Source organism: Pezoporus wallicus, unplaced genomic scaffold, assembly GCF_028554395.1.
Source record: "Pezoporus wallicus isolate ANWC-B61680 ecotype Strahan unplaced genomic scaffold, APGP_CSIRO_Pwel_v1 contig_3815, whole genome shotgun sequence".
In the NCBI taxonomy this organism is placed as follows: domain Eukaryota; kingdom Metazoa; phylum Chordata; class Aves; order Psittaciformes; family Psittacidae; genus Pezoporus; species Pezoporus wallicus.
Window position 1 is genome coordinate 3,157,916 of NW_026637911.1, and position 18,160 is coordinate 3,176,075.

The following is an 18,160-nucleotide window of genomic DNA, read 5'->3' on the forward strand; positions in this document are numbered from 1 at the left end:
ATCTGTGGAGGATGAGCAGGACAGAGTGTGGAAAGCCCTCATTCACCTCATTGTTCAGCCTGGAGAAGAGAAGGCTGCATGGAGACTTCATAGCAGCCTTCCAGTATCTGAAGGGGGCCTACAAATACGCCAAAGAGGGACTCTTCATCAGGGACTGTAGCAATTGCAGAAAGGGCAATAGGTTCAGACTTAAAACAGGGAAGAAATAGGTTAGATATAAGGAAGAAATTCTTCACCGTGAGAGTGGTGAAGCACTGGTACAGGTTGCCCAGGGAAGTTGTGGCTGCCCCATCCCTGACAGTATTCATAGGCCAAGCTGGACAGCCCTTTGAGCAACCTGGTCTAGTGGAAGATATCCCTACCGGTGGTAGGGAGGTTGCAACTGGATGAGCTTTAAGGTCCCTTCCAACCTGAACTATTCTATAATCTCAGCTACCAGGCTACAGCTGCTGCATCTAAAGTAAGTACAAAACCTATGCGATTTTTGCCAGGTTTAACGAGGGACACACAAGAAGCAGGACGAGATGTATCAGGAGAAAACCGGCAATAAGCCCACAAGACTGCTAAGGGTGGCCCAGGTAACGCTAAGAGCAACCTCAGCGTGCCGGAGCCGTGGCTACCCACCCCACCTCCCCCGACCCCGCGCTGTCGGCATTCCCAGCGCGCTCCACCGTCGCGGCCGCCTTTGCCGCCGTTGGCGATGAGCGCTCCGGGGTCCGCGTGCTCCGTGCGCGAGCCGGTAGCGGCCCCGCCGCCCGCGCCGTCCCTGCTCCGCCACGTGCAGCTGGAGAACCTGGCGGCGGGGCTCAGCGGCGGCGTCCTCTCCACCCTCGTGCTGCACCCCCTGGACCTCGTTAAGATCCGCTTCGCAGGTGAGGCCCGGCTGGGCTGCGCGGGCTGCGGGTCCCGCGCTGCCGCAGGCGGGGTCAGGCAGGGACAGCCCGCGAGCCCGGCTCTCCCCGGGCACGCACCGCGCTTTGTGCCACGAACGCATACATGTCGCCAGGCTCGCCGGTTCCAAGCCAGCGATCCACCGGCTTGTTTCTGAGCGGTTGTACAGCCGATGAGCCCTTACGCCTCTGCCCAGACTCTGTGCGGCGGCATGAGCGGCCGGCGCTGGCAGTTAGCCCCACGGCTTGAATAAACAGGCCGTAAGCCGAAGGGATATTCTGTGGTTCTCTGCCCCCCTTCCCCCCGCCCCACGTCCAAAAATTAATTTTCTTGTCATTTCCAGGAACTGTAAAATATGTGCTGTGGTGCCTCAGAGCCTGTTTTCAGGCAGACTTGGCTAGGCTTCTCCCTCTCTTTCATGACCATCGGTGCCATAGGACACAGCAAGATTGGCTCTTTTTGACTGGCGGATGGTTTCAAGCCAACGTTCAAAGTTCACCTTTATGCCAACGACTCTCAGTGTTCAAAGCATAACAATAGTGTGATAATAATCTTGGATGTTAACAGTAGAGGTATTGTTTTACAGAAAACTCCCAACTGCTTCGGTGTTCTGCAGGGAAACGTGTCAGCTTCTCCCTAGTGATTTTACTGTTAACATGAGAAACGTGGTGCCCTTTTGTCATGTTTTCTTTTATAGAGGTTAAAACATTTTGCTGTATCTTTGGATCGTTATTTTAAGTAAATCCATGGTTGCTTTAGATCTCAAAAATAATGAGCTATCACAGAGAAGTTTTAGAAAACATTGAAGCATTATATTTCCAAACAGGCTTTTTGCAAAATTTGAGTTGAACACTTGCCTTGCATACTCTACTGTGAGTACGTCCTGGGCCTGTGTTATGAAGAGTGTAGCCAGCAGCTTTCTCTCTGTCTCACACCTGTAAGACTGCGTCTGAAGTACTGTGTCTGGTTTGGGGCTCACCAGCACATGGAAGGCATTGACTGGCATGATTCCAGTGAAGGCCATCAGATGGCAGGACACATGACAGGAGGATAGGCTGATGATGGACCAGGATCAGGATCGGTTCATCCTCATGAAGAGAAGGCTGAGGGGAAACATTATTGTAGCATGTGACTGTGTGATTGGGGGACACAGGTGAAGCCAGATTCTTCTTGGAGGGTAGGGCAAGAAGGAACAGGCATTAGTGGGTACATGGGAAATTCCAGTTACTTTAGGAAAGAGGATTTTTACTGTCAGAGTGGTCTAGTTCTGGTAGAGGTTACCCAGAGAAACTGTAATTTCTTCAGTCCTGGAAACATTCAGGAACCAACTGGAGATACAACTAGCAACCTGATCTATTGACATCTGTGTTGAGCAGAGGAGTGGATTAGGTGATCTCTGGAGGTCTGTTGCTCATTTGGTTTGAAAATAACAATTCTTGTGTTTTGTCTTCAAACCAGAAAGTAAGAGCTGATACCAGAATATAAAGTAAAAGTAAGTTAAAAAAAAAAGGAAGTAAAAAGCTGATAGCAACATTGTGAAGATTCTAGTAGCATCATTGACAGACAGACTTTAATTAACATCTCTGATTTCCCATGTTGTTCAATGTGTTTATAAATCTGACCTAACGGCAACATGGTCAAAAAAAACCCCAAAGATCGTTGGGAAAGGTCTAGCAGGGCTCATTCAGGAGGGAGAAAGGAGGCATTTGTCTTTTAATTTTGGGTGATTGTCAAGGTGCTGAGGCCTTGTCACACTGTGCTCAGAAAAAACATTTTGTCTTTAGTCCTAAAGTCTGTTGCAACATACAGGACTGCACACCAGGTTTAAAGGAGAATTAATAGTAAATGTGGCACTGAACAGAAAACAGAAATTCACGATTACAAGGATTAATCTTGTTTGGGACACAAAAACTGTGCTGAGTGTGAAACTTTGAGATTAATTTTCAGTAAAACTGCAATCTATCCTTATATCTTTAAAGAATGAAAGCTGCTCTTGTGTTGGCATCATAGTCATTTAGGTCAGACAAGAGCTGTGGAGTTCACTCCTTCCTCAGGTAAGGTCTGTATAGGCCGGATTGGTCAGTCTTGTGTGCTGGAGTTTTGAGTAGCTCCAACGATACCTCTTCAGGCAACTTGTTCCAGTATTTGATTATTCTCATGGAGAAAATGTTCTGATTGGAATTCCCTCTGGTCCAGCTTGTCATCTCCCCATGTGCCATATCACACGTCATCAGTAATCAACTTACTCTTTTGCTGCTACAGTAGGAGCAGTAGCAGTTAACACTCTTAAATTGTGTGAACATCTCTGTTCTGAGTTCTAAAAGAAATCTGACAAGAATTTGCCTGGTTTTATCTTTTTGACAGTGATATTTTCTGAATGTTCGGATAACCAGCTGTTTGGTTATTGGGTGGGAGAATGTATTGGTTTGGTGTTTTTCCACAAATCCATCCAATGAGAATAGAAGGAGAACACAGGAAGTTTTGCTGGAAATAATCTTTGAGTGTTCTGGTTGTCCTGGGTTCAGCAGTAGCAGTCATGTTTCTCCTTCGTGGTAGCTGGTACAGTGCTGTGTTTTGACTTCCAGCCTGGGAACAGTGTTGGTGAAGCCGATGTTTTCGGTTGTTGCTAAGTGATGTTTACCCTGACCAAGGACTTTGTGAGGCTCATGCTCTGCCAGGGAGGAGGGGAAGCCGTGAGGAAGCAGAGACGGGGCGCCTGACCTAGGCTAGCCAAAGAGGTATTCCATACCACAGCACGTCATGCCTGGGGTGGGGGGTTGTCCTGGGTTCAGCAGTAGCAGTCATGTTTCTCCTTCTTGGTAGCTGGTGCAGTGCAGTGTTTTGACTTTCGGCCTGGGAACAGAGCTGATAGCGATGTTTTGGTTTGGCCAAGGACTTTCTGAGTCTCATGCTCTGCCAGGGAGGAGGGGAAGCCGGGAGGAAGCAGAGACAGGACACCTGACCCAAACTGACCAAAGAGGTATTCCATACCACAGCACGTCATGCCCAGGATGTAACTGGGAGTTAGCCGGAAGGACTGGTAGTCTGCGGGGTTAGAGGAGGTATCGGTTGGTGCTTGGTTGGGCTGGGAGGGGGCGAGGTATCAGTTGGCTGGTGCTGAGGTGTTGTATTCTCTTCCCTTGTTATTTCCTTTATCATTGTTATTATTGGTGGTAGCAGTAGTGATTTGTGTTATACCTTAGTTACTAAACTGTTCTTATCTCAACCTGTGGGAGTTGCATTCTTTTTGATTCTCCTCTCCATCCCTCCAGGAGTGAGGGGAAGGAAAGAAGGGGGGAAGTGAGTGAACTAATTGCCTGACTGGGTTTAAACCATGACAGGGGTAAATGGGAGTTACCCGGAAGGACACGGGCTTCCAGGTGGGACTCGTTTCTTGGCCGGTGGTATCGTATTCTCTTCCCTTGTTATCTTCTCTTATCATTGTTATAGTTGGTGGTAGCGGTGGTGATTTGTGTTGTACATCGGTTGCTGGACCGTTCTTGTCTCAACCCGCAGGAGTTGCACTCTTTCAATCCTCCTCCCCATTACTCCGGGAGCAGGGAAGGGGAGAGCCCCGGTGGGGGGGGGGGCGGGGCGGGCCTCGATTGCTTCTCAGCCTGGCACCACTCACTGGGAGTGAGTGAACAAGCTGTCTGACTAGGGTTTAAACCACGAAACTAGTAAAATCTTTTGATTTTAAGACTTTGGAATCAGTAAGGCATGACGCATTGAAAATGCTCAGAAAACATTTTAAAGGGGAAGATTGAATTTAAAAAGTGTTATTTGGGGCTTGTGTAAAGTCCTTATAGAAATGTGTTGTCAAAGATCCCACACGTACTACTTGAAGTGTGATGTAAAATTGCTGGAGTGCTAAAAAGAAGAGACAAACAACTTCAATGCTGCTGCTCACCAAAAGTGTATAGCAGTGCATTTATTTAGCATTTCCTTTCCTTTTGCAGAGCTTAAAAGGTCTTCTTCATCTTTGTGTTTCTTTTTGCTTTTTTTTTTTTTTTTCTTTAAGCGTAGATTTACAAAGTTGTAAACCCAAACTCTTGCACGTTTTTAAAAGGATAATTTTAAAATACAGCTGATCAGTTAGATTTCATGTTCATCTGCAGCTTGCTTTGCAGTCTTTGTACTTCTGTGGAACCTTTTACACAGCTGAGCTGCTTCAGACTTCCTGAAATGTTCTTTTTTCAATGTAATTGCTTTCTTTCATAGTAAACGATGGATTGGAGCTGAGGCCAAAATACAATGGGATTCTGCACTGTATGACCACTGTCTGGAAGCATGAAGGACTACGAGGCTTATATCAAGGGGTAACGCCAAACATGTTGGGAGCAGGGGCTTCCTGGGGACTTTACTTTTTCTTGTAAGTAGAACTGTAAAATGTGTCATTTCCTGCAGTTTGTAATGTTCAGATATACACTGCATCTTCTTTGGGGGGTGTAAAAATGTGCTACGTGGCTTATAAACTTGTAATTCTTTTTGTAAGTCCATGTCTTTTACCCTTAATTATGTCTTGCTGGTTTAGAATTTAAGTAGTTTGAGTCAGAGACCTGATTTTGACTTACTTTGTCAAGTACAGTGCATTCCCTTTATGCTGTGAAAATGCTAAGGAACTTGAGAGATTGCGATATCAGTCATGAAGAATCCCCTAAAAGTGCCAGTACACTGTGCTTAAAACCTCACAAAAAATAAAAGCCTAACCCGACATGTTAAGAATTGGAGAACATGATCGAGCTAAATGTTTAACTAATTTTTAATATTTTTAGTGATAGTTGGGTCTCTCATTGTTTCTGTGAATTGTTGGGCTTTGCTTATAAACCCATTTGTTAATATTCATTTTTCTCTACTTTATTAGCTGTGCAACTCTGATGTGATTTACTGCTGACCTTTATTAATTGTAATACTTTAGGGAACACTTAGTTGGTATGCTTATAAAACCTTGTCAGTAGTTACTGTTTATTTCAGTCCTCAAGCTTTGCTGTACGCTCCTACTGTGGTTGAGCTCCTGTTAACAATATTTCAATCCGCAAAGAGTGGAAACTGGATCAAGAGAAGAAAGCTCAGTGTATTTCTAAGTTAGAAGACAGATACCTGTCACTGTTGCTCTCAATAAAAAGGAGGCTATCTAATTGGGTTTTTTTAGAAGTCTTGAGATCCAACAGATACTTCAATATGTGTCCCACTGATACTAACAGTAGTAATACTTTATTAATTTAGGTTATGTATTATCATAGTTCAGTTTAAAAAGCTGACTGCTCAGAGATCAATTGATCAACTAAACAAATACCATTTACTTACATATTTGTTTTCAAAGGCTGTGTACCATCTAATGTTTTCCATTATCTTAAGTGAGATGTTTTGCCGTTTGTAGGTTAAGTGATGTAAATCTGTTTTCACTATTACTAAAATATATTTTACATTTCCCAGTTACAATGCCATCAAAGCTTACAAGAAGGAAGGGAAGCTGGAAAGTCTTAGTGCAACTGAACACCTAGTGTCAGCTGCAGAGGCTGGTGAGTTTAAATGCAGAGAAGACTAGTGTTTGCTTCTAGCCTTTCTGTGTGTTGCTCCCTGCCTTTGTGTGTCAGTGCTGCTTTTTATTACAGGTGGCAAATGTAAAGTGTTCGAGTCCAAATGCAGTCAGTTATTGTCTGTAAATAAATTAATGATGTCTAAGATGAATAGATGGATCACTGTGGTCTCTTCAGTTTTGCTTAGAAGCAGCAGTTGTCAAAATCCTTTTTGACCTTGTTTTCATTGTATATAAGTGTTTTCCATACTTAATAATATATTGAATCCCAAAATATAACTGTAGCTGCTATTGGCGTGTTAATTCATTAAATGTTTAACACTTAGACCTGGAAAAGAGAAGGCCAATTGAAGTTAATAGAATAAATGAATTGGTCTTTACCTGTGGTCCAAGTTTCCTTAGAAACTAAACATCTAAAATAAAAATACAATTTATATCTGCAAGACTTTTAATATGTTCTTGTCCATGCTTCTGTGTTGTATTTAATCTAGGCAGTTATGAAGACTTTATTAGGGTGTTATGTTGAAATATAAGGCATATTGTTTAATGTAAAAAACAGTAATTTACAGCTGTATTTTCAATAACCTATAAAGCTGTAGCAGGTTGCTTGTATAAACCTACCAGTATGATTAAGCAAATTTCTCATGACTGAAGTGTCCATTAAATTTTGAACCATTGTATACCTGAAAAATAACCTGAATAATCAGGAGTACATTAAGAAGTTACTTAGGTTCCTATCTACTACAGATTACGCTACATACTGTGAAACAGTGAGGCAAAAAAGGGAATGTACTAGGAATATGCAAAAAGCTGTATGCTCTGCAGGAGTAGTAGGTGGGGCTTGATTGTGAGCTTTGAAGGCAGAGAGAGGAAACAATGGTGGGCATAAACGTCATCTTTTTTAAGTAGTGCGAGTACTCTTGTAAGGTAAGTAACTTTGTCATTGTAGAAGCCTGTGTTATATTGGACTGAACAAACTTGGACAAGCTTTGGAGTTAGCATACCAACCACTCTAACTTCTGTCCTCAGGAGCCATGACTCTCTGCATTACCAACCCAATATGGGTAACAAAGACGCGACTCGTGCTACAATATAATGCTGGTGTCGACCCATCAAAACGACAATACAGAGGAATGTTTGATGCTCTTATAAAGATATACAAGGTGGAAGGCGTACGTGGCTTATACAAGGTAATACAGTTTAAGAAAACTTCCAGGATTGGCTGGCACAAGTCAGTAGCATGGTGAGACTTGTAAATACTCATCTACAGAAAAAATGCAAGTCATTTCTATATTAGCTCACTTTTATTCTGTGAGTCTTCTTTCCCACTGAAGAGCTGCAGCAAAAAGGCTTAAACAGAAGAAAAGCTATTACACTGTTGAAATGTAGGAAATCACTGAAGAATAGAGTATAAGGTTTATGACTAAGCCATCTTCTATTGGATGATAATGCTAAAATGAGAGTAAACCACAAGCTGCTTTTTAAATTTTTTGAGCCTTCCAATAATTACTATTAGGATAAGGAGGGCAGCAGTAGCGTAATATGTCTTGTTGCTAGTGCTTTTTTCCATTTCATCCCTTATCTCTGGCTTTCTGACATCTTGTGGAACATAAATTATGACTAAAGCAGTTGCTAATTTTTAATTCCACAATGGATGGTTTCACAACTGCACATTTGCCCTCTAGTTATTGAGGTCTGTAATCTGTCATCCCTAGATCCATAAAATTTTCAGACTTCTAAATATGGTCTGCGTATGTGGGGGGGGTTTATTCCCTTTAATTTAGTGAAACAGATGGCAACTGGATTTGGACTTTTTGCCTCCTCTTTCCTTCAGGCCATGACATCAAGACATTAGAAGGTGTGAAGAAACCTGTTTTAGTCCAATCAGGCTCTCTTGCAAGTAATGTTATAGAACAAGAACACTATCTCTTGGGAATTGTCCTGATTACTGAATATTAGCTTATTTTATTTGCAGTAAAAATTAGAATCATTCCTATGCTGAAAGACTACTATGCCACATACTAGGGAATGCCAAATTCTGACACCAGAAGCAAGGCACCTCGCTTATTCCTAAATTGAAATTGTCAGGATTTCTGATTTGCCTGGCTGGGTTTCTGCTCTGTTCCAAGTTGATAAATGTGTTTTTCTTGCATCTGTTAGGCTTTAAGATGTCCTTCCATTGAGTTACTTTTCAGATTATTCATGCATGTAGTATGTGTTGCCTTTGGCACTAGACACTTCTTTGTAGTGTAGATCTGTAAGTGAGGAATTAAAGCACATACTTCCTTTGAAAGAGCAAATTACTTGCTTAAATCTGCAGAGCAGGTGACCTACATAGGTCCTGAGTGACCTATGTATCTGTGCACACTGTGCAACTTTGACTTGACATCAGGATTTTCTCAACCTTGTCTATGCTAGGGAAATTGGTACCTCTTTGGGTGACTCTTTGACTTGCACATGCCTTAGACTTCCTCCATTTTCTGGTTTTGGGGGAGTTTTTATTTTTTCTCTTTCTTGCTTTATTTGAAATATGACAGCTGAAGTTTTGTTAATTTCTGTAAATTGCAGCAGCTGTAGTCCACATGAATGTCTTCTTTTTCCTCATAATCAATCTTAATTTCAGGTAGAGTTCCTTATAGCAAATAAGGGAATCTCAGAGAATACCACCACAAGTTGGAAATAAAATCTGAAAGTAATTTCTTCTGCTGAATTTGAGATTAGAATGGTATTTCTTTCCAAACATCTCCATATCTTGCTCTCTGTTGCACAAGGTGCTGTTACTGGTCTGAGAAATTCCTTTAAGTCCTTTGGGGCACAAGACTTTTAATGTCAGGATGCACTGATTTTTCTAGCAGGGATCAAAGATGTCTGTATTAGCTCTGTGGGTATTATTCATTCATTAAACTATAGTTCATCTAAAGCTGTGTTTCTCAATAACTTGTTTGTGAACTTGGCCTGGTTTTGAAAAGGCAGGAGCCTTTCCTTCACCGATTATCCCAGTAATCTAGTCAGTGATCTTCCCCACCATCATTAGGCTTTGTCCTTTGGTCTTCATCCCCTAGATGACTGGGGACAGAGCTGCTCTGCTGCATACCAGGCTAAGAAAAAAACAGCTTGGGTTATGAAATTTGAACACACCTATAGATCTCTTGGAGATCTGATCTCTAAAAATCACTTTGCCATGAAGTTAAATGTCATCTGCATTGAGTGCTGTATGGTTCTTTTCAAGTGTAAGGCAGGAGAGACCAAATGTAAAATAATCTTAAGATTGTAGGAAATGGCACTTTAAGAAAAAAACATAAAAATTTCTGAACTGTTGAAAAACTGTTAGATGCCTAGTCTGGAGTGACTGACTACTAAAACATCAATCAAGAATGCAGCTAACATTCTTCCTGCCCTCCATGTTTCTGTATTTGTATTTTAAGTTTCAGCGAAGATGTAGAAGCAGCAATTAGGAATACAGCTACTGTAAAATAAACAGGAAATGCAGAAAAAATACGGACATTAAAAAAAATGTAGTCATCAATACTGCAAGTAACAATACAGTATGCTAACAACAACAGAATCCTAGCATTAATGCGTGCTTGTTACCAAATGAAATTGGACGCTTTTGTACTGTCATTTCACCTTTGGTAGGCAAGATCCAGTACTCTGACAATAAAGTATTTTTTCCAGTCCATGATTACCTAAGGCACTTAGCTCTATTTATTTTGCTTATGCTATTTTTCTTCTTCTTGCAAATGTGTAGCTTGTAAGCTAAGTGACTTTCTATGTGTACTTGTATCCAGCAAAATCCACTGAGATTTGGCCATCTTGATTTTAACTTTACTTCCAGATTCCACAGATAGATAGAAGCACAAGTGACTTTCACATAAAAGATGGTAGAATTTTGCACTATGAAGGAATTGAGATACATATGGAGATAATGACGTAATTCCAGTGTCTCTCTGCACAAGTTGTCAGAGCAGGCCATTCTGATACCACTGGTCTTTAGTATTGTCTTCATTTGGGTTCTCAGCATGCCAAACATTACAAAGACAATCTGCTGCATTCTGTCAACACATATAGCAGAGGCTGCTCTGGTGTGAGCACTCTCCAACCATTCAGGCAGCAGTGTGGGTACCACATGGCCAAATGAAGCTTGTTCTCTACCAAGCATAGGCTTTCCAGTGTGTACATATGCCTATGTTCCTTTTCCTTGTGAATGGCAACCTTAGAAACACTAACCATAGGACATTTCTCTCTTGTCCTGAATCTTCTACGCTTAGAGCTGTTCAAGCTGCCTTTAAAACACAGGTTTTTTTCCCCACTGTCTACTGTTCAGAACTATATGCTTTACCATCTAAATTTCTAATTATAAAATTAATTCTGTCTATTGTTTTAATCCTCCAAAAGAGAATTCAAGCAGGACTTCTTTGAGCAACCACTGATCCTATCAAGCCCTCATGGCAAAAATCTTCTGAAGATATGTTTTGAATATTAAAGCAAAAAAATAACAAGAAGTACATAAAGGTAAATTATTTTAAAATTTACCTTTACAGTCATATTTCAAATGAAAAATAAACATAAAATTCTATCAAATTTTGTGGCAATTAAGGTTTTTGTGTAAAATTGTAAGAATGAGAAAGCAGAATAGGAGAATATTTCTAAAATTTCCTAAGCCAACATATTTCATTTACTGTGAGGAAAGCAGTTTTGCTTTGAAACATTTTTCCATAAGAACACTTTTTTTTTTACATGTGTTTTTTAACATTGGCCCAACATTAAAAGTCCTTCAGTCTCTGAAAGCTTTCCCCATCAGCACAAGACTTAGAGTGTGCTGGTACTCATTTAGCAAGTATCATCAGTAGATGCTTGAGGACTCTTGGGTGCAAATTATCCAGATCTGCTGGCTTAAATTTAAAGAGTTTAGCGCTCTTAAATGTTTTTTAACATTCTTTTGTTGTTGGGGAGAATATTACCTCATTCTCCTGTGATATAAATACATCATTCTAATTCTTTCCAAGTAAAGAGTAGTTACTTTGTCTTTGAGCGGTTTTGTTGTCTATTCACAGGCAAAATTTGTGAAGATTTTCCTTGCTATTATGTAAATTTCATACTGGTCCTTGTTCTGCTGACCAAAATAATTTTTTCTTTGATACTTCTGATAATTTTGGGGTGGTTTTTTTTGTTCCTCCTCTTCTGTTTTTATATTACTGGTTAATTTTTCTTTTTTAATCCAGGATTTCTGAAAAACAAAGTTGTCCTTTTCCCTCTGTTGTGGCCCTTTGTCTTCAGACTTCACAGAAATTCTATGATTATGCTCACAGTTGACAAAACGTAACTGTTTGGTTTAATTCCATTTGTTCTCGTTTGGGGAAGTAGGGTTTTTTTTCCAACAACTTTAGCCAGCCCTTAATGCATTTCATCCTTTCATGGTCACTGATTATTCATTCATTGTCATTGTTTTCTACTGTGAGAAGAAAATCCCTTCCTGAATGTGTATAACATTGGAAACTTAAAGAGAGCTAATTTCTGAAGTGGCAGAAGGTCTGTGCAATTTTTATGCCTGCTGTGGTTTTAGGATTTGGGTTTTTTTTCCTGTAAGTTAGGAGTTTATGGAATAATATATCATTTTGTCCTGTTGCACTGTTCCAGTGGACTTCTACCAGGATCCCTTCTCTTTTTCTTCTCCTTTTCTAGGTTTTTAGTAGTATATTGATAAATCTTTATTCAACATGCTGGGCTTCCTGTTTAGTCTAATACAGAGTTTTGTTTCTGAACACATCTTTTAATTCCTCTGTTGTATCTGAATGGATCATGGCAAATAAGATAAAACTATTCAATGCCAGTATTTAGGGGAAAATTCTGTTTCTTTGAGTCCTTTTACCCACATTTTGATCACTTACTCCATTGTAATCATCCCTTTGCAACAGTTTTCAGGAAGCTTTTGGCTCCCTTAAGTCATTTCTAGCCAAGATAATTAATTCCCCATTTATTTGTATTTTTCCAGTGTAACTGACCAACTCTTCAAAAAAAGAATTAGTACTTGTCAGAACTCATGCAGCTGTCTTACTCATTTCAACTGAGCTAATCCTTCTCCAAAAGAAACCTTCTGTTTCTTGTAGAGGCGCTTCAGAAAATACCTCCTTTTACCCTTCATTTCAACTTTTTTGAAAGAAAAGGTTTCTGAATACTTTCGTATTGTACTCTTACTGTCCATTACTGCCTCTTACAAATGGGGAACATTTCACAGACCGCTTTGCAAAACCCTGCTGGGATGTTTTGGGATGTACTCTGAGCAGGGTGAGGAATGCACTCAAACTGATCTGAATCTTAGATTTGTTTCTTTAATGTAAGTCATCCATAAGTCCTTGTGTGCCCTTGAACTTTTCGCTTTGTCTGTGTGTGCAAGACATTGAGGTGCTGGAGCAGCTGAGGGAACTGAGGTCATTTAGCATTGGAGGAAAGGAGGCTCTGGGGACCTTCTCGATTTCTACAGCTACCTGACAGGAGGTTGTAGTGAAGTGGGTGTCAGCCTCTTCTCCCAAGTAACAAGACGAGATGGCCTCAAGTTGCACCAGGGGATGTTTAGATTGGGTAGTAGGAAAAATTTCTTCACCAAAAAGGTTGTCAAGCATTTGAACAGGCTGTGCAGGGAAGAAGGTTAAGTGACCATCCCTCAACATATTTAAAAGGCGTGTACATGATGGGCCTAGGGACATGGTTTGGTGGTAGACTTGGCAGCATTATGTTTACAGTTGGACTCGATGTTAAAGGTCTCTTTCAACCCAAATGATTCTATACATACACACATTTTTAGTATGGAAATGTTTGTGTATCATACACATTTGTATACACACACACATGTGCATATCTGTCTCCAGGACTTGACCAAGAATTCTTTTGTACCTCCACTGCTGATGGCCCTCCTCACTGAGATGCCAGCTTCCATCATTGCCTTAACAGTCTTGGGTGGGAACTGAACAGCTCAGTGTCAGTCCTGGAAAGGGGCAGGCACTGAGCAGCACATTTGCAAGACTGCAGCTTGATTAATATTCTTAGAATCCTGATCCATGTTGCCATCTTTTTAAAACCTGTGCTTGTGTTCTATGAGAAGGAGTCCCTTAGCCACTTGTTTTAGCTTACTCATTAGGTGTTTTTAGCTTGTATGTCATTTGGAGAAAAGTACATTTATTACACTTGTGTCTGATGTCTGCCATTAAGAATATCAACACAGAATTGGCTCTGAGTCATAGTGCACAATGATGAGTTGTGCAGTCACGATTTGTAAATAATGGAGGACATACTTACATGTGTAAACTGAGCTTTGTCAAGTTGTATAGTTCTTGGGAATTGCTGTTTAGCCTTGTTTTATTCCTTTTTCTAGGGATTTGTGCCTGGTCTGTTTGGAACTTCACATGGAGCACTTCAGTTCATGGCATATGAGGATTTGAAACTGAGATACAACAAGTACAGAAACAGAGTGTCAGACACAAAATTGGTACAGTTCTTGAGAATAAGAATGTGTTGTGGCATGTGAATAAGCATAAATTTATTCCATTTGTCGAGGTTGTAGTGCAGCCAAGTGTACAAAGTATTGCTGCTTTAATTGGAATGTAGAACACAGAAGGAAATAATACTTTTTCACCTTTTAGGATCAAGGAACTGATTAGTGCTCTTTTCCTATAGGGACGCCAACTTCTTATTTTGGCAAGTGTTTTGAGAATTGTAGAGAGAGGAATGGGGTTTTTTGTCTTACTTTGTGAAACCATAGATGGTGGTCTTAAACGCTTAGAAAACTGGTCAGGTGCAAGTTGGGCAAAAGTAGTTGGGGGAAAAATGTAGAGTATTGTTTAGTTCAACATTTAAAAATCAAAGTAGATTTGGGGAAATTCAGTAATTTAAACCATACTTAAAGTAAGCATGGTAATTTTTATTGCTTTTAGAACACTGTGGAGTACATAATGATGGCAGCTGTATCCAAAATTTTTGCTGTGTCAGCAACATATCCCTATCAGGTTGTGCGAGCTCGTCTTCAAGATCAACATAATACGTATTCTGGTGTGTTTGACGTGATCCGCAGGACATGGAGGTAGGCATGCAGAATTAAAAGCTTATGACTTAGAAAGTGAGTCTTACAGAATCAGAGCTATGTTTACTGGTTTCCATGCCAACTTGCAGAATCAGTGCAGTTCTGAGCAAACAAAATATTAGCTGTACAAAGCCATTTTGTGCAAGTTGCCACTAACAGCAATAATCTAAGGACAAGGGAGGAGATAGGAGAGGGTCAGTGGTAGGCTTCTGTTGTTTATTCTGTCTCCCTTCTCTCTTCCTCACCAAATTTCACTTACAAGTTAAAAAATAACATTGAGTTGGCTGTGTTGGGGCTCTTAAACAGTATGACAGCAGTGTTGTACTGTTGGGAGTTGTGGGTAATCCAGATTCCTGGCAGGAGGAAATGAAAACTAGCCACAGCTGTTTTATATGGATGTCCCTGGGTTACTGTGGGGCCTGACTGCATTTGTAGTCTAGTCCTAGCTTCTGGTAGGACCTTTAGAGAACCCCTACCTCACACCTGTGTGTATCTTCTCATAAACCTTCTTCCCTCATCTCCACAGGGCATGTGAGAGTTTTCACACAGAGCTCTGTAGTTACTAAGGTTGGCCATCTGTGCAGTATGCAGCCAGTGATGGGTTAAGATTTTATATATTATGGCTCTGTAAACAGTATAGGAAGAAATTACTCTGAAATTGTTACTCTTACCTGAAGTAGTTCTCTCGGAGTGCAAGAAGAAAAATTCCAGGCTTTGTTTTATGTCTGATTTCAATTAAATACATTAATTAAAACTAAATGTTTTTCTTTGTCTTTAAAGGAAAGAAGGAATTCATGGATTTTACAAAGGAATTATCCCCAATGTGATCAGAGTGACTCCTGCCTGCTGCATTACCTTTGTTGTTTATGAAAATGTGTCTGGTTTTTTACTTGGTTTTAGGAAAGAAAGTAGTTAAAGGTAGGAGCTTGTGTTCATAAGGAATCTATCCTTTATTTTTTGTATTTGTGGTCTGGGAGAGATTTAGTTCAGCAGACATCTTTGACACCATGAATTGATCTAGTGTTTTGAGGAAAGAACATGGAGATAGTAAAACCCTGCCAACATCTCTTCTGCTGAATGTTCTTGTATTGCTGCTGCCTTCTCTGAATCAGCTCTGCCTGCTTGAAACAGATGTCTCTGCAACTGTGAAATAATAGCACTGTGACTGGGTGAAGGCAACTGTGCAGCAATTCAGTTCATCCTGGCCTGCCTGGAATAATAGACTGATGTGTTTTGACAGGTCTTAACTGTTGGTCAGATTCCACTCCTACAGAGGTGGATAACTTCATATAAAAGCAACTCTGGGGTCTGGCAGAACTTTCTTAAATCTTTATCTGAGTTTCATGAAGAAACAAGCAAGGTCTTCTGAATCCACCTCTGTGTTTTGTCAGATTTTAGGATATAGAGTGCTCCAGATTCCATTGCTCATCCAACATGAAAAACACTGCCTTGGTGGGGTGCAGTTTGGAAACTCAGAATTGTTTTGTAAAACAGCTGTCCATTCTTGGGTTTGAATAACTGCCAGTCTGATGAACCCAGTTCTGGTCTCATACCAGACAGACTTGCATTGTGGTTTTTGGCTTGCTTTTAGCACCAGACCAAAGTATATGTTGTGTGCATCGCTGGCCACTTACTGAATTCATTTTCTCTCTTGTCCCTGCCTGCCCTCTCTCTCAACCCCACCCTGCGACATTCTGTCTGTTACTGATACATCTGACCAAATATTAGTAAGTAAAGGTGTATTTGAATGTAGGTTTACGTTTCAAACAGTTTTGTTTTCTAGTAATCCCATAGTGATGCAGTTTTCAAACCAGTGTTGCAACAAACATGAACATGCTTATTTTCAATAATATTTTCTGGGAAAAGGAAATACTCTTAAGTGGTAAAAAAAATACTGTGCACAGGACTTAAAAAATGATCATTAATGTCTTCTGATTTAGTCTAAGGAAAAGGACTGTAAGGATATATTGATTGCTAATTTAACGATAAACTAAATTACAATACATCTCAGTAAATTTGTATAATAATGATATTTATTGGTATGCCAATAATTGCTGTCAACTATATGAATTTTTTTGAGATTTGGGTTTGTTTTATTTTTTAGTTCTTCTTTAAGAAGATGCATTACTGGCCATTACTAACAACTGCCTCTGCTGTTAGTAGGAAGTTATTAAGAAGTATGTAGAAAGCATCACTTAACTAAGGAGGAAGTAAGTTAGCAAAAATCATTCCATGGGGTGGGGGAAATAATCAGTTTCATAAGGAGTGAAGGATACTGTCTCGCAAAACACCTGAATACAGAGAAGTTCCCTGTTTAACAGAAAGCTGGCCTAAAGTAGAAACAAGCATTTTCATAAAAAAAGCAACTGATTAGGGATTTGGTTTCAGTTTTAAGTTAAAATCTTACAATTTAATTTTTTTTTTAATTAATTTGTCTTTTAATTAAGATCAATATTTTTAGTCTTAATTCAGCAATCCACTTGCTTGTTCCTCTTGATCCTATTGCCACATACCATATTTTGTGTATACTTATTAATAATTTATACTTTCTGTTCCACAATCCCATTCCCTCTACTGATACAGTTAATAATCTCATCTGAAAAGGGCATGTGGCCATTAAGGCTGGCTTTGGTTTCTTATTATGAAAGTTTCCATGTGTATTTAGCTGAGGATCAAATTTACTGGAAGTTTAGCATGAAAATTACTGTGTAGATCCCTAACAGCTACTAACTTCTTCTGCCTTTGGAGGGTTTTTACTTGGTTTTGTGTGTTTTCTAGTACCCAGAATGAATAACCAAGTTAACTCTGCCACTGAGAATCCAAGAAATGTTGTGAAGACATATGAATAAAAGTTGTGCACTTACTAGCCTGAGTTAGTGTACTTGTGCTCCAGGATAAATGCAAAGACAGGCTACAAGCATGTATACAATCAGTTACTGTATGTTAACTGACATTCTCTAAATTCACACCATAACTTAGCTCATAGTAACTTGTTTGTGTCCAGATACCTTAAAACCCATCCTCCAAGCCAATGAAAACAGTACAGTTCTGCAGATACAAAATACCAGCTGTATAATTTGCTAGTTTACAGCAGGATCACACATAAGCTTGCAGCTGGGAAAGCCCAAATGCTCTCCTAGCCACAGCTGTGTTCCTCTAGCATTCTTCACAAAAGCTGCAGACAAGAGCTACCAATTTGAGATGTATGGGGAAAATTTTATAACCTGCTCAGAAAAAAGCTGAGATTTAATTCTAAATAGTTGAAATAAATTAATTATCTCGGATTAAATGTTTCTTCCTTTTCATTTCTGGGAAGACTGTACATTTCTGCATGTTATACATGCTGTATCTTGTTGGGTTTTTTTTTTTATTTTGTTAATGTAAAGTTGATTTTGTAATGTAAACATGACTGTTGTTGTTTCCCTCAAGAATCTTTAAAATTAAAAAAAAAACAAAAGCCAAATAGTTCATCACTCATTGCATTTGGAAGAAAACACTTAAAGCACCGAAGCTAGTGGTGTGCTGCCATGATGAATTGTCATTTGTCGAGGCTGGAGACGGCAGTCAAATAGCTGTGACATAATTCTTTCACTTTACCAATACACTTTTTGAAAGCCAAGGCATTTCAACCTGTCTTATTTCTGTATCCTCCAAAC

The 18,160-nt window shown here is 40.0% G+C and overlaps 1 protein-coding gene across 2 annotated transcripts; it reads left to right on the plus strand.

The window, feature by feature from the left end:
• The first annotated feature begins 682 nt into the window (after positions 1 to 682).
• On the plus strand, positions 683 to 16,866 carry SLC25A32 (solute carrier family 25 member 32). 2 transcript variants are annotated; one of them, XM_057408283.1, is made up of 8 exons: positions 683 to 872; positions 5,113 to 5,263; positions 6,328 to 6,413; positions 7,460 to 7,620; positions 13,800 to 13,913; positions 14,359 to 14,504; positions 15,285 to 15,422; positions 15,745 to 16,866. In XM_057408283.1, the coding sequence occupies exons 1-7, from the start codon at positions 701 to 703 to the stop codon at positions 15,418 to 15,420; spliced, it is 966 nt and encodes a 321-aa protein (XP_057264266.1). In that variant the 5' UTR covers positions 683 to 700; the 3' UTR covers positions 15,421 to 15,422; positions 15,745 to 16,866. The 2 variants fall into 2 exon arrangements, with proteins under 2 accessions (XP_057264266.1, XP_057264265.1); XM_057408282.1 differs by lacking the exon at positions 15,745 to 16,866 and having other exon boundaries at positions 15,285 to 15,442.
• Positions 16,867 to 18,160: the final 1,294 nt, after the last annotated feature.